General features: G+C 35.9%; 1 protein-coding gene and 1 long non-coding RNA gene across 8 annotated transcripts; one reads left to right on the forward strand and one right to left on the reverse strand.

Annotated features, from left to right (window-relative positions):
• Positions 1-992: 992 nt before the first annotated feature.
• LOC124988687 (uncharacterized) lies at positions 993-5,335 on the reverse strand. Its single transcript, XR_007109472.1, has 2 exons — positions 4,455-5,335; positions 993-3,692 (listed from the first exon to the last, which is right to left on the reverse strand). It is a non-coding gene; the product is annotated as an uncharacterized LOC124988687 (long non-coding RNA).
• On the forward strand, positions 4,057-12,926 carry Mtrf1l (mitochondrial translation release factor 1 like). Of its 7 annotated transcripts, none has more exons than XM_047558368.1 (8): positions 4,063-4,428; positions 6,140-6,223; positions 6,913-6,992; positions 7,925-8,108; positions 8,610-8,773; positions 10,205-10,322; positions 11,509-11,645; positions 12,546-12,926. In XM_047558368.1, the coding sequence occupies exons 1-8, from the start codon at positions 4,170-4,172 to the stop codon at positions 12,744-12,746; spliced, it is 1,227 nt and encodes a 408-aa protein (XP_047414324.1). In that variant the 5' UTR covers positions 4,063-4,169; the 3' UTR covers positions 12,747-12,926. The 7 variants fall into 7 exon arrangements, with proteins under 7 accessions (XP_047414326.1, XP_047414324.1, XP_047414325.1 ...); XM_047558371.1 differs by having other exon boundaries at positions 4,330-4,428; positions 6,140-6,183; XM_047558374.1 differs by having other exon boundaries at positions 4,330-4,428; positions 6,140-6,183; positions 7,950-8,108.
• The last annotated feature ends 968 nt before the right edge of the window (positions 12,927-13,894 follow it).

Consider the following 13,894-nt stretch of genomic DNA (forward strand, 5'->3'; position numbering starts at 1 on the left):
ACTGAGCCACAGCCACAGCCCTTTTTATTTTTTGACACAGGGTCTCACTAAGTTGCTGAGGCTGGCTTTGAACTTGAGATCCTCCTGTCTCAACCTCCTGAGTCAGTAGGATTACTGGCCTTGGTGCCACCACCATTCCTGGCTCCATTTACATTTCCGTCTCCTGTGATGTTTGGCGAATCATTTTTTCTGTCTGAGTCTTATCTGCAAATGAGCAATATTTATTTATCTGCAAATGAGCAATATTTATTTATAGCATGGCAATGAACACTAAATAAAATAAATATGGAAAGAATAGTGTTACATATAATATTTTATCAAAGTTTTTCAGCTCAATGATAATTGCTGCTTTTCAGGACTATCTGTAGGTTTTTTTTTGGTTTGGTTTGGTTTTTGCAAAACATACTTTAAAAATCTGATTAATTATCAAAAAAAATCCAAGCTTAAGATGGAAGGTCATAAAAATGTTATTGTTTTATTCAATAATGATTCAAAATCACTATTTTCATTTCAACAATTTCCCACCATATCTATAAATCTAGAAAAATTTCTTCAATCATACATATACACAGATAATGTATGTGTGTATATATACACAGTTTTATATATATATATATATATATATACACACACATGCAGTTATATATATGTGTGTATATATATCTACACACATGTACCATATCTATGTGTTTATATACAGACACACATACATAATGGAAATAAAAACTATATTCTCAAGGATAGGAATAATAAAAATATCAAGTCATTTACTAAATATCTAAATGGATGGTAGAGATAAAGCTAAGTTAATGAGAGACTGACCATAACAGACATTTTAGTATTAGAGTAGTATGATTTTCTTTAACAATTTTACCATGAACTTACGAAAATAGTTATGCGTTCAGAAAACTTTTCATTAAATCTTTTTTTGAATAATTTTAGATTTACATTTCTGCAAATTTCCCATTGCAAAGATAATATAAAGAAAAAAAATGTCTTCAAATACATCACACCATAGGGTATTATTCATTCGTCAATTAATATTATTGATTAAGTCTATGTTTAGATTTCCTTTTTTTTTTAATCTAATGTCTTTTTCTGTCCCTGAATCTCATTTACCATACTCTATCACATTTAGTTGGGATGTCTCCTTAGGCTCCTCTTAGCTGGGTTTCTACATCTCTCCCTGTTTCCGACCTTAACAGTTTTGAAGAGTATTGGTCAGGCATTTTGCAGACTGTTCCTCTGTTGTGATTTGTCTGATGCTTTTCCAAGATTAGAGAGTAGTTATGGTTTGGGGAAGGAGTACCAGAGAGAAAGTACCATTCTTGTCCCATGATACCAGAAGTGCATGTCATGGTCATGACTCCTCTTGCTGTGAGACTTTCTCAAACTTTGGGATCTTCTTAGCTGTTGATGTTGACCTTGATCACCTGAGGTGAGGGACTGCTTGTTAGGTTTCTCCACTATAAAGTAATACATTTTTACAAGGTTGTATTGGAGGAAAATTTAGTGGACATTTACACTGAGCTTAAAAAAAATTCTGAGTGGGTTTCTCAGTACTAATATTAGGTTCATTAAAGGATGACTGACCAATGGTATGAATACAATGAACTGGAAAATAAAGTGGGAGAATAAAACTAAAACAGTGTTACCTTGAATTTTTGCATAATAGACGAAAGTAAATTTTTTTCCTTGAACTACCTGTGCAATTATCTTATTCCTCTGCATATTTTGGATATTAAAGATCTTAATCTTATTAATTGTAATAAGGGGTAATTTAAATTGGGAATCATTTTGCTTAGTGCTTTTCTATATGCCCTCCACTGATCAATGTACACAATATTGAAATATTGTAAAAGACTTGAAATTTTCACCCCTGGCTTTACCTATTTGTCATAAATACACTGTTTCTTGTATATGATTTTAAGATGTTTGCTAAATACTAAAAAGAATTTTAATGTGTTTGATTCTATAAAATTTATCATATTGAATGTGTATAATTTCTTACTACCATGTTCATTATATTTAGTAATCTACATCCATATTTTGGACTCCACCAATATTTATTAGTGGACTACAAAGTTTTGAGTGCATGAATACATCTTAAAAGGCACCACACTTGGTTATTTTGCAATGCCAAAATAACTGTGGTTACTCATCAATTGCATAGATAATCAAGATTATTTTTCCAATTTAAATTATTCTGAATTTTTATTCCCCTTTCCTTGAATCTATTTTATCATTTTACCTATGTACAATCGTAGACTTCCCCAAAATGCTAGAATTTTCACCATGTAATAGAATTTGAGCATGACAACAATGTAAGAAAATCCAGAAGTCTCAAACTAAATATATTTGAATTTTCAAAATAAATCAAACAGCTGTTTTCATTTAACTATGTTGTGGAAACCTATGGATATATCATTGTAAAATGCATAAGCATTACACTTTCCTAAAATGTTTTTGAATTAATAAAGAATTCACCCAATGTATCTTTGACAAGTTACTGTTTCCTCATTGGTATAACACTACAGGAATAAAGGGTACACATGTGTTTTTTAAATTGCTTATGCATCTGAGGAAAAATAAATTCTGGCTGGATTCATTACATTGTTCTGTAAGGTTATTGCTTATTGCAATTTTGTACCTTTTATTTATAAGTGACAAAATATAATCTTGAAATAATTTTGAGAATTCAGCTGAGAGATTTATCCTGTTGAGCTCAAATTACTCCCATTTATTTCTTTGGTTAAAAAATAAAATCAAAGTTGAGTTTCAAGTTAGGAAATAACTGCTCCTAACTGGGGTACAAACTGTCTGTTCCATTCTATTCTCAGATCAACATTAAAATAAGATTTTAAACACCATCTTACAGCAAGACAATCTTATAATGTACCTTGACTATACAAAGTGAAAGAATTATTAATTAATTGTAGCTTTTAAGTAGCAAAGCTATTTTTGCTTTCCATTATTTGAAGAGTCATTTCATTTACCATTTTATGTAGTGCTAGGAGATAAAGGCAATGGAAAAATGCAAATTATTGGGTTTTTTGTTTTGTTTTGTTTTTGCAGTACTCAGGATGAACCCAGGGCCTTGGGCATACTAGACAAGTGCTCTACCAGTGAGCTACATCCCCAGGCTCCAAGTTCATTTTTTGAAAGAAAGTTATACTTTAACAGTTTTTGTTTGATGACTGAAGTATATTTCAACTTTGTTAAACACTCCTATGATTTACCATTTCTTTCTTCTTTTTTGAGAAAAATAATAAGAATGCTATTTCAAGTAAGTCATCTCAAAAACGAAAAATCACCAAGGGGACGCTGCCCGACCCAGTTAGATGGAGGGGGATCCCTGACTGAGCATTTCACCTTCGCATTCCCAGGGTTGTCTTGGTTGTATTTAGTCTCTCATATCCTTTTCTCTGGTGGGCTGTGAATAAGTGTTGTTTAAAATTGCAAGCAATACACCAATAAACTTCAGTATTCCTGGGTCCTATGTGCAAATTTCCTGGAAGTGACAAGCACCGGGCCACCGGAGCCGGTTTTTCCCTAGCGCGGTGCTGGGGATGCCACCAGGGCCTCCCAAGGCTCTTAAATGCCCTTCCGTGGAGCTGCACACCCCGCCAGGCAGATAGTCTCAGGGCTGCGATGTGTAGCTGTGTAGTGGCCACAGTCCAGAATTCAGGCAACTGCATTAAAACAAAAACACGATAACTAAGTGAGGATAGGCAACTGAGAGAGGTCATTTGAAACCAAGTTAATTACGTAGGAGACACAAGGCAAGAGAGGTTTTTGTAAAAGCATCCAGCCACACCTAGTCCTAGGCAGTTTATTCCCACACACCCTGCGAGGAGGCGTTCCCGACTCAGGGCGTGGAAAAGGGGTAGCCCCGCCCCTGGCGCGCCCCGCCCCGCCCCTCAAGGACAGCTCCGCCCCCGCAGCTCTCCACCACGCCCCCTCAATTTTGGCCCTCATGAACCTTGCAGCTTTCCCACGCTCGCCCGGAAGTTCTCACGAGCGCTTCCGGAAAGCCTTTTAAAACCTGCGTGTGCGCTTGACGGGGTGTGGCCAGCTCTCGCCCCTACTTCCAAGCTCGGTCCAGTATCGCGAGACCTTCTCTGTCCGGAACTTCCGGTTCCGATGGGCCTGGCGGTCTCGGGCCCGCGATGCGGGGTGGACTTCTGTGGGGGGCTGTCCGTCGTCTGTGGGCTGGGCGGGCTGTTGGCGCAGCCCGCCGGCCCCTGAGCTGCAGTAGCCCGCCCCTGGAGGAGCTGTTGGCCCGCGGCGGGCCCTTACGGACCTTCCTCGAGCGCCAGGCAGGGTCAGAAGCCCAGTTACGATTTCGGGGGCCAGAGCTGGTAGCGGCCACCAAACTCCTGAGCGAGAAGGAGCGGGAGCTGCGGGAGACCGAGCCCTTGCTGCACGGTGAGGCCCGCGCCAGGGGAGCACACCTCGTTTGCCCTTTCCGTTAAGCCGCTGGCCGGGTGTCCCCGCTACCGGGTTTGGAGCTTTATATCCATTTGCAGCTTCTTGTTCTGCACGAGAGGTCGAGACATCCTGTGTTCTTTCCTAGTTCTTCCTGGCGCTCTCGTGCTCCCTTGCCAGTGCTCCGCCCGCCTTTACAGAGGTTGACATTTCTGTGTTGCCTGTTTTCTGGCAGGAGTCCTCTCCTAAGCAAGGACAAACAAGGCACTCTACCAGCGATGGGCTCCAGACCGGCGTTCCGCCGTAGTAGGAACACGATCTGCAGTCGTATGAAGAGCGTGCGACTTGTGATTCAGTCTTAAATCTAGGATGTGTACTTTCTATAGTTTCTCAGGTGGTTCCCGCGCAGTCGAATCTGCAATGGGCTTAAGTTTCTGCATTGCTACCAGGTCCCAGGGATGCCAAGGTGCTGGTCCGTGAGCCACATTTTGGGTGGCAAGGTTCTAGAGAGGGTTGCAGTTTGTTGAGGGACACAGAATTAATTATACAGTTGATACATGAGAACAGATATATATAGATGAATAAAAACCCAAGCGAAGAATTTGTTGGTGTTGCAGAGGTGTAAGAGCCTATCCATTAATAGTATAATAGTTTATCGATCCCTTACCATGCTCCAAGCTTTGCTGAGCTCTCTTTATATATTAATTCATCCAATTCACACAAGCTACGAGGTAGGTACTTGAACCCCATGTGACAGATGAGGAACCTGAGGCATAAAGGTTAAATGTCAACACAGCTTATACGGGGTGGAGTTGGGATTGGATTCACTACAAATCTCATTCTTTTAATCATTGTACTCTTTGTTAATCAAAGAAGAGAGGTAAGGGGAATGGCAAGTTGGAACCTGCATTTTGTAAGGGCGATAAGATACTAATCTAAGAGGTTGATTTATCCTGTTGGCAGAAGGAACCAGCAGAAGCTTTTAGATTGGGATGCAAATAATAGAGTTGACTTTGTCCCTTAGGAAGCCTGATGTGTGGCAATTTAAAAGCCAGCCTGGAATGGGATTGAAGATGCCAGGAAAAGGGAGACTAATGCAAGTGTGAAAGTTAAGAAGAGCCTAACTGATTTAGGAGAAAAACAGCATGTCACTTCTTTTTTAAGAATTAATAAATGGTATTGAGAAAAATACCTTGGGGAAAAATTGGTTCCATAACAAGCCAATCTTAAAATCCAAGTGGATTTAAGAGGTATTTTAAAAATCGAACTTAGAGATGTTAATAGACTTAGAAAATGCTGCTTACAGAAAATGTCATTCAGGAGGAAGTCCTGAGTTATTACTATGTGTCAGACCCCACTAAATACCAAAAAAAAAAAAAAAAAAAAAAAAAAAAAAAAAAAAATTGTGGAACAACCTTTTAGGAGCTTACAGCTTAATGAGAAAGAGAAGTTTAAGATGTTAAGTAAAAACAAGTGGATGAATGTTTTATTTCTGTATTAAAGAGCAGAGTGTAATAAAAGCAAAAACTGGCATTTAAATGGATCTTGAAGGGTAAGCAAGGGGTTGTCAGGTGGATCAAGAGAAGGAATTAAAGATAAAAGTGATCAGTAAGAACAGATGTACCAAATTGGGAAATATGCTGTGGTAGGAGCATAGAATAGGTGTCATATGGTGCTTTAGGTTATTACTGATGAGTTTTTTCTCCTCTAGGAAAGTATGAAGAGACTAAAATGATGTGTAACCCTGCCCTAAGGGTAATCGTCTTATATTCTTTCTATCCCAGTCCCCAGCAAGGTTGGTCCTTAATAGATAACATACAGATACTCTCTAAGAGTTTGATCTTTCACAGAAAGAACAATTGATAATAGCTAAAAAATGTCCCCTTCTCTCCTTTTGTAGGCTGTGTATTATTTATAGAATAAATGAGGAAGTATGTTTTGTTGGTCAAAAATAAAAATTCAAAGATGAAACCAGAAGGGTAAAGACAGAGAAACAGGAGCATTTCATGTAAAAGTTAAGCAGGATACTTATTTGTGATAAGGAAATATTTACTAAGACAATAACTTCCTACTTTTTGATCCAGTTTTGGTTTAAGTGGTAGAACCTTCTGTTCCTCTTCTGGTTTTCTGAACTTGCTAAATGTATTCATTTGTTATTATACAGTCTAAGTTGAAAAACTAGAAGTTTGATTATTAATGTGACTATTTTATGGGGATGAAATTATAGAAAAGTTTTAACTATTTCTTTCCTATAGGCACTTTTTAGTTTTAGTTTCACTTACACTTTCATCATCAGAAAAGGAAAAATTTGTTTTCTCACAGCTACATGCTTATGAAAACTAGTGTACAAATGCTTTTAATGTAATTATTAAAACCACAAGCTAGACATTTTATTTTTCCCAAAGACTTCCTGTTATCCTGAAGACTTGTTGGCAGTTTAATATGAAGTTAAGAAAAATTCACTTGCTGCCATTTTTTTCTTAGATGAGAATGAAGATTTAAGGAAGCTTGCAGAGACTGAAATAACTTTGTGTCAAAAAGAAATAGCCCAGTTGAAGCATCAGGTACAGTATTGGTATAAAGAATAAATTGCATGTCATTACTTCCTATGTATTTTATTAGAGGTTTATAATAAAATCAAGAAGTAACTCACTTTTTACTATTTATAATAAGCTTTTTAACTTAATTTTTTCCAGTCTGATTGAGTTGTAATTGACAAAATTTGTATTTACTGAAGGTATTCAATACATTCATTATGAAATGATTGCCACTATCAACAAACTGCTTTTTAAAGCAGGAAAAGACATACTTTGTATGGTCCTCCTTTCATACCAAAAGGATTGTAGAGCTCTCACAAAAAGACAAATGTCTCAGTATTAGCATTTTCTGGAAAAGTAATGAAATATTTCCGCTCTTGTTATTTTAAGGGGTTAGGAACGGACAGTGGGTAGAAGAGGTTATGAAAGTGATGGCAGACTGGGAGCACCTCAGGGGCAAGAAGGTTTTTATCTTCGTGCCCCTCGTACTACAGAGTGCCCGTCTAGACTTCCAAAATGACAAGCTTTCTCTTCATATAAAACCACAAATACAATTTGAATCCTTTTGTTTTTCTTCTACTCCAGGCTTTAATATTCAAGACTTGAACTAGAATCTTCTTTTGCCTAATATCCTGCTCACAATGAGCACCTAATTCTTAATAACTGAATAGGGAACTGAAACAAAGCATATAAGATTTCTAAGGAGAAATAAAATCAAGCCAGTAAGTTTAATATGAATTTTATAACATTTACTATAGTTATAACATTGATATTTCATGGAAGTGATGGATTATATGGTTCTAATTTGCAAGATGGTTGAATAGTACTCAGCAATTCTTTGCTTAGAGAAACTTGTGTTGAATACTTAAAATACTCTAATCATTTAGCTTTTCTTTTTGTTGTTACTAAGTTTCAGATAATTCTCAATTATAGGAGGGATAATATTTTTATGTTTACAGATTGTCTTACTTTTGGTTCCCTCAGAAGAAACTGATGAAAATGATTTGATTCTGGAGGTAACTGCAGGAGTTGGGGGTCAGGAGGCAATGTTATTTACTTCAGAGATGTTTGATATGTATCAGCAGTATGCTGCATATAAAAGATGGCATTTTGAAACCCTGGAATACTTTCCAAGTGAAATAGGTCAGTAAAATTGTTCAAAATTTTGGTGCAATGTAGTATTATTTTACTTATCTACCTGGGCCCTAGAAAAAGAGTTGGCAAGACCATGACTGGGCTTTAGAACTTACTTGTTAGGATGTCTTAAGCTGTTTTATGCTCATCATTTACCTAATAATTTTGAATACAAGCATACCAATTTTGAAATAGCCTATACAATCTAATGGATATTCATTCAGTATTAAGGACTGAATGACTAATGGTCTCTAAGAGCAGTCTTTCAACATGTTTCATTGATGTCAGTTCAGTAGCACTATAAATGCTTTATAGTTTAGTCATTGTAAGTAATAAAGAAATGTGAAAATGCTAAGTATCAATACACTTGCCAAAGTGAATATATTTGCAATCTCTACTTATAATTTTTTGTGGTTCTTTTAAATATATTTCAGGGTAGTAGATGTAATGGTCAGTTACTTATAAATCTCAGGAATAATAAAAAGAACCTGTTTTCCCTGTACTTTCAAGGTGGCCTTAGACATGCATCTGCCAGCATTAGCGGTTCAGAAGCCTATAAACACATGAAATTTGAAGGGGGAGTGCATAGAGTACAGAGAGTACCAAAGACAGAGAAGCAAGGCCGCATCCATACGAGCACCATGACAGTGGCAATATTACCCCAGCCCACTGAGGTAAGGCTAATATCTCCCTCTTTTCTAGCAAATAGTACCCCTGTACTCCCCAGTAACATTCAAAAGTTTACTGAATTGAGTGTTATCTCTTATCATTTGGCCTTCCTCACATCTTTTGAGTTAATTCTGAGAATCAATAGATTCTTAGTTCAAAATCTGTAGTTTTACAGCAGATGGTAAGAACTAAAGATTTATAAATGATCCATTCTTGCATTATCAATTTATTTCCACCACTAAAATAAACATTGTGAGACCACCTCTGTAGGTAAAATAATACTAACCTATTTAAATATGGTTTGATAGCCTTAGTAATAATTTTGCTTTGTGTGACTAGATCCCTGGATATTAGAACAAGGGTATTAAGTTAATACAATTGCTACTTTATGGCTCAATCACATTAAAATTGAAACACTGTTATAGTGTTCATAATGAGTATTATTCTTACAAAGTTAATTTTCCGTCAGTTTAGTATTTGTTTTGCTTAATTTGTGCTGTTTTCAACATTTTTCAAAATGAGATATAATTTGAGAAAGAAATTTAATGAATGGTTTCTGTTTTTAGAGAAAAAGTGTGGTTTTACTCTATATAATAGGGTTAATGGAGTTTCTTTAGTTCTCATATTTGTATGAAGCACAGATGAACTGTTAAGGGAGAAAGTAAAGTAGAATAAGCAGCAGGAGTCACACCCAGGTATTAATCACTTTGGTTTGAGATCTTGGAGATGGTAGGTGCTTTCAGGAAATGATGGGAGACTGAGGTCCATATATCATCTGACACTTCTAGCAACTCTTAGAGTTATGTAGGGAGACATGGGGGGAATGGTGAGATTCTTACTGCCAAGATTGTGGACATTCCATAGAGCAATTCATAGTTCCTGGAACTTTTTAAACTTAGTGCTTCTTACAGTGACTCCCAGGACCAAGTGTTATCCTGATGTGAGATCCCAGTGTATCCACCGAGTCTATACTCTTAATACTTTTGGAGTCCTGGCCTTTGCCGTTTCCATTTCCCTGTCTGAAATACCCTGCATTCAAGCTTAGCAATTTTTCCCCCTCTGCTAGTCTTTTTGAACTCAAAAATAGTCTATGAATCTCATTATAGCTTATATTCACACACCTCTAATAGGAGCTAAGTTTTGCTGTTCATGTGGGAAAAAGGGAATAATTTCCAGAGAAACCAAGCCCAGTTTTTGAGGATTAGGAAGGGTTTGTTTTTGTTCTGTATTATGCTTAGATTCCCTACTCTTCTTAAACAAACAAACAAGTCTAAAACTAGCATCATTCCAATTACTGTCTATTCTTAAAATTAAACTTTTAAAATCTTAACATGAATTCTATACATGACATGTATTTATAAATGGTTCAACCTTCCCTTTATATAGTTGTACACATAAGTTTTAAAAATCTTTTAAACTTCTCTTTGTATGTATAGATTAATCTGGTGATTGATCCTAAAGATTTGAGAATAGATACTAAGCGAGCCAGTGGAGCTGGGGGTCAGCATGTAAATACCACGGACAGTGCTGTCCGGATTGTTCATCTTCCAACAGGTGTGTACTTATTTCTTCAACATAAAACTGAATTAAGAGTCACTTTCTGAAGGACTTGACTCATTTTTCACCGAAACAGACCCTCAATCACCCAAGGAATATATACTATTTAGGATAGTTATGAATTACTTGATTTAGAATCTGCACATGATGCTCTGCAAGATAATTACAAAGCCAGGAAAGGGGGGAGTTCTGATGAACCCAGGGAATTTCCGTATTAGTGCCTATGAAGAGAAAGTATGTAGTCTTTCTAAATGGCATTCTGAAAATTATACTTAATATTCTTAGATATTTAAGAAAATGATTACTGTGAAGTAATTATCACAGGTTACATATAAGAAATGCTCTTAATCACTGGTTCTTGAGTCTTTTGGGGGAAAGGGCAACATGGATTCCTTTGGGAAAATGAAAGCATTTGACCTCCTACACAGAAACATATGCATGTGAAGTTTTGAATATAAATTTGGAGTCTTCTTCCCATTGAGTTCATTCACACACCTGTAAGGGTTCTGATTCTAGATAATTAGGCAAGGGGACTGTATCTAAATCTTTAAGTCTCCACTATCCTTACCAAGTAGAATTAAGTGTATTTTACTGATGTTACTACACAGATTTACATGTGATAAAGAGTATAGGGGTTAGTAGACCTCAACTGTTTAGAAAGAATATAGGAACCTCTAACTGATCTCAAATAGGCATATTTCCCATTAATCAGAAGTGACTGATGGGAGTGCTAGGTTATGTTTTTGTTCTTTTTAATATGGGAATGTCCTCCTATTAAACTTCAAGGTCAAGTGTAAACAGTAATGGGAAAAAAGATATTCTCAAAAACATTAATAGTGTTATGATTTTAACTTCTGTATATCTCTGTTTATATGAGTGTTATTTTTTCAAAAGTACAGAAGTTAGCTGAGGATATAGGAAAACAATCTATTAAATGGTTTATATTTATTGTTTAATTATATATGCCTTCAATATGGAAATACCCTTGGCTATAACTCAGACTTAAATTTCAGTTTTTCTGATAAATTTTAAAAAGCTATTTAAGTTTAAAGTCTCCCTTTTATTTTAGAGTCCTGTTTTTCTCCCCCTCATAAAGGAAGAAGAATGAGAAGGAAAAGGAGTATTCCTTGATAATAAGAAGATTTTTCTATTAAAACTCTCTAATTTTCATAACACTATTCAGGTGTTGTTTCTGAATGTCAACAAGAAAGGTCTCAACTGAAAAATAGAGAGATGGCTATGAAAAAGTTACGGGCAAAGCTGTACAATATGCGTCTAGAGGAAGAAATAAGCAGAAGATACAGTGCGAGGAAGATTCAGGTAAAAGTCAGTTTTAAACATGTTTCCACAGGATAAAATGTTTTATATAACTGAGTTTTTGTGTGTCCACTGTTTCCATGTATTTGTCAAAAGTAGAAAACAATTCAAGTAGGTTGACTGAGGAGGTCCTACTTGTATTATAGTAATCTTGCACCCCTGCCTTCTATATTCAGAGGCATTTTTTTCAGACTTTGTCAAAGTTACTAAAAAAAGATATAATGAGTCCCCACTCCCTTTAATCTTTAACCCCTTGAGAGCCAACTTTTGTGGCACACACCTTTAATCCTCTGGGAAGACTGAGGCAGGAAGATCTCAAGTTCAAGGCCAGCCTCAGCAATTTATCAAGGCCCTGAGCAACTTACTGAGATCCTAACACTAAAAAATTAAAAGGGCTGGGATGTGGCTCAGTGTTTGTAAAGGAACTCTGGGTTCAATCCCTAGTACCACAAAAAAAATTTTTTTAATTCCTGCAAAGTGAACTTTTCTTCCTATTTGCTTTTACAGAGCCCTTTTAAGACTTCCTCAGTATGGGCATTTCATCTTGTTACCACTCAAGATGGCTACATTAATTCACAGAGATTATATATACACAACATCACTGTGTTGTAGATAAAATTTATCTATGTTTTTCATGTGGGAAAATTAAAGTTTAGAGTTTAAATCTATTTCCTGAAATTAGAGCACCGAAGTGGCAAAGCCAGAATTCAAATATCAATCTTTATGACCTTAAAGCCCACATTCTTTTTTCTTTATCACATCCTATGTCATATGGACATTCAACATGTTAAAACTAGGTTTTGCATTGTGACTTACATTATAAATCAAGAATTTAATCTAAGTTAAATGTTTAAGTTTTCCTGAATCTAATTGTATCTCATATCTTTTTTTATACATGTGTAGGTTGGAACTAAAGGAAGATCAGAGAAAATAAGAACATATAATTTTCCACAGAACCGAGTTACAGATCACAGAATAAACAAATCACTGCACAGTCTTGAGACTTTTATGCAAGGAGATTATCTACTGGATGAACTTATACAGTCACTGAAGGACTATGCAGATTATGAATCTTTACTTGAAATTATTTCCAAAAAAGTTTAGGTTGATTTGTTATTAAAGTATTTTATGAGCTTAGGAAAATTCTATAGCACATCAATTGTGCTTACTCACCAGTATTCTAAAAAAAAAAAAGTTTTTACAATGGGAAGTAATATGCATATTTCTTAATGCATAATTGATGTAGACCTCCCTCAATGTATTAATAAACATACATAATCATGACTGCTGTTGTAAATCTTGCATTCTTCTGTACAAGAAGCGGATGAAGTCATTTGTTTTATGTAAAATACTTAAATATTTAAAATATTTAATCGAAAATTTCTTTAACTCTAATTTGAGAAACTTAAAATGTAAAATAATAGAAGTGTGACAGTAGATATCACGTGATATTGTTACAGAGGTACAAACAGACTAAGGTACAATACAGTCATTTCAAAGTAGTAAACTTACTGTTTTATATCTAGTTTTATTAAAGACAAGATTGTGTGTGTAATAAGGAATGGAAAAGGAGAGTCAGTTCGTCCCCAGCCCAAGATGGTTGGACTTCTGCAGGATTTTTCAGGATTTTAATGGGATATTCTCTTGGGATGCTGGGCAGCAACAGGGAGCTTCAGCTCCTAGCCACACAATTATGAGGTTACTGACCACCCATGATTCTACAATATCGTGTTGCTGAAGTGGTGTTCAGTAGGTAGGTGCATGAAATATGTTTTTGACTTTGGTATTTTTAACTTATGATGAGTTTACGGGGACATAACCGAATTTTAAGGAGCATCTATTTACCTAGACCTCACACTGTCCATTAACGGACAAGATTGTGTTTTCACCATTCTTGTCTCTTCAGGACCTACACTCTAATAGGCTAAATAGATGCTTACAAGCAGTAATACCTCAACTATTTTTTCTAGAAATTGGGTGTACTGTTCATAAAAAAACAACTTCAAGAGCCTACCAAACCAATTAATCAAAATTCATTAGGTTGAATGAATTTTGAAGCCATATAAAAGATAACTTTCAGATGAAACATACTCATCTATAACTTGCCATTAATGGTACTACCAATTTCCCTCTCTTGAATTTAAAATGTAGGCACCTTAGATTTCTCTGCTGTGTATTCAGTTTACTGCTAAATCCTACTTCTCTAAACACTCTAATCCTCTCTCCAGTTCCATTACCACTCACTCTTGTCC

The sequence above is a fragment of the Sciurus carolinensis genome, chromosome 7 (assembly GCF_902686445.1).
Source record: "Sciurus carolinensis chromosome 7, mSciCar1.2, whole genome shotgun sequence".
Classification (NCBI taxonomy): Eukaryota; Metazoa; Chordata; class Mammalia; order Rodentia; family Sciuridae; genus Sciurus; species Sciurus carolinensis.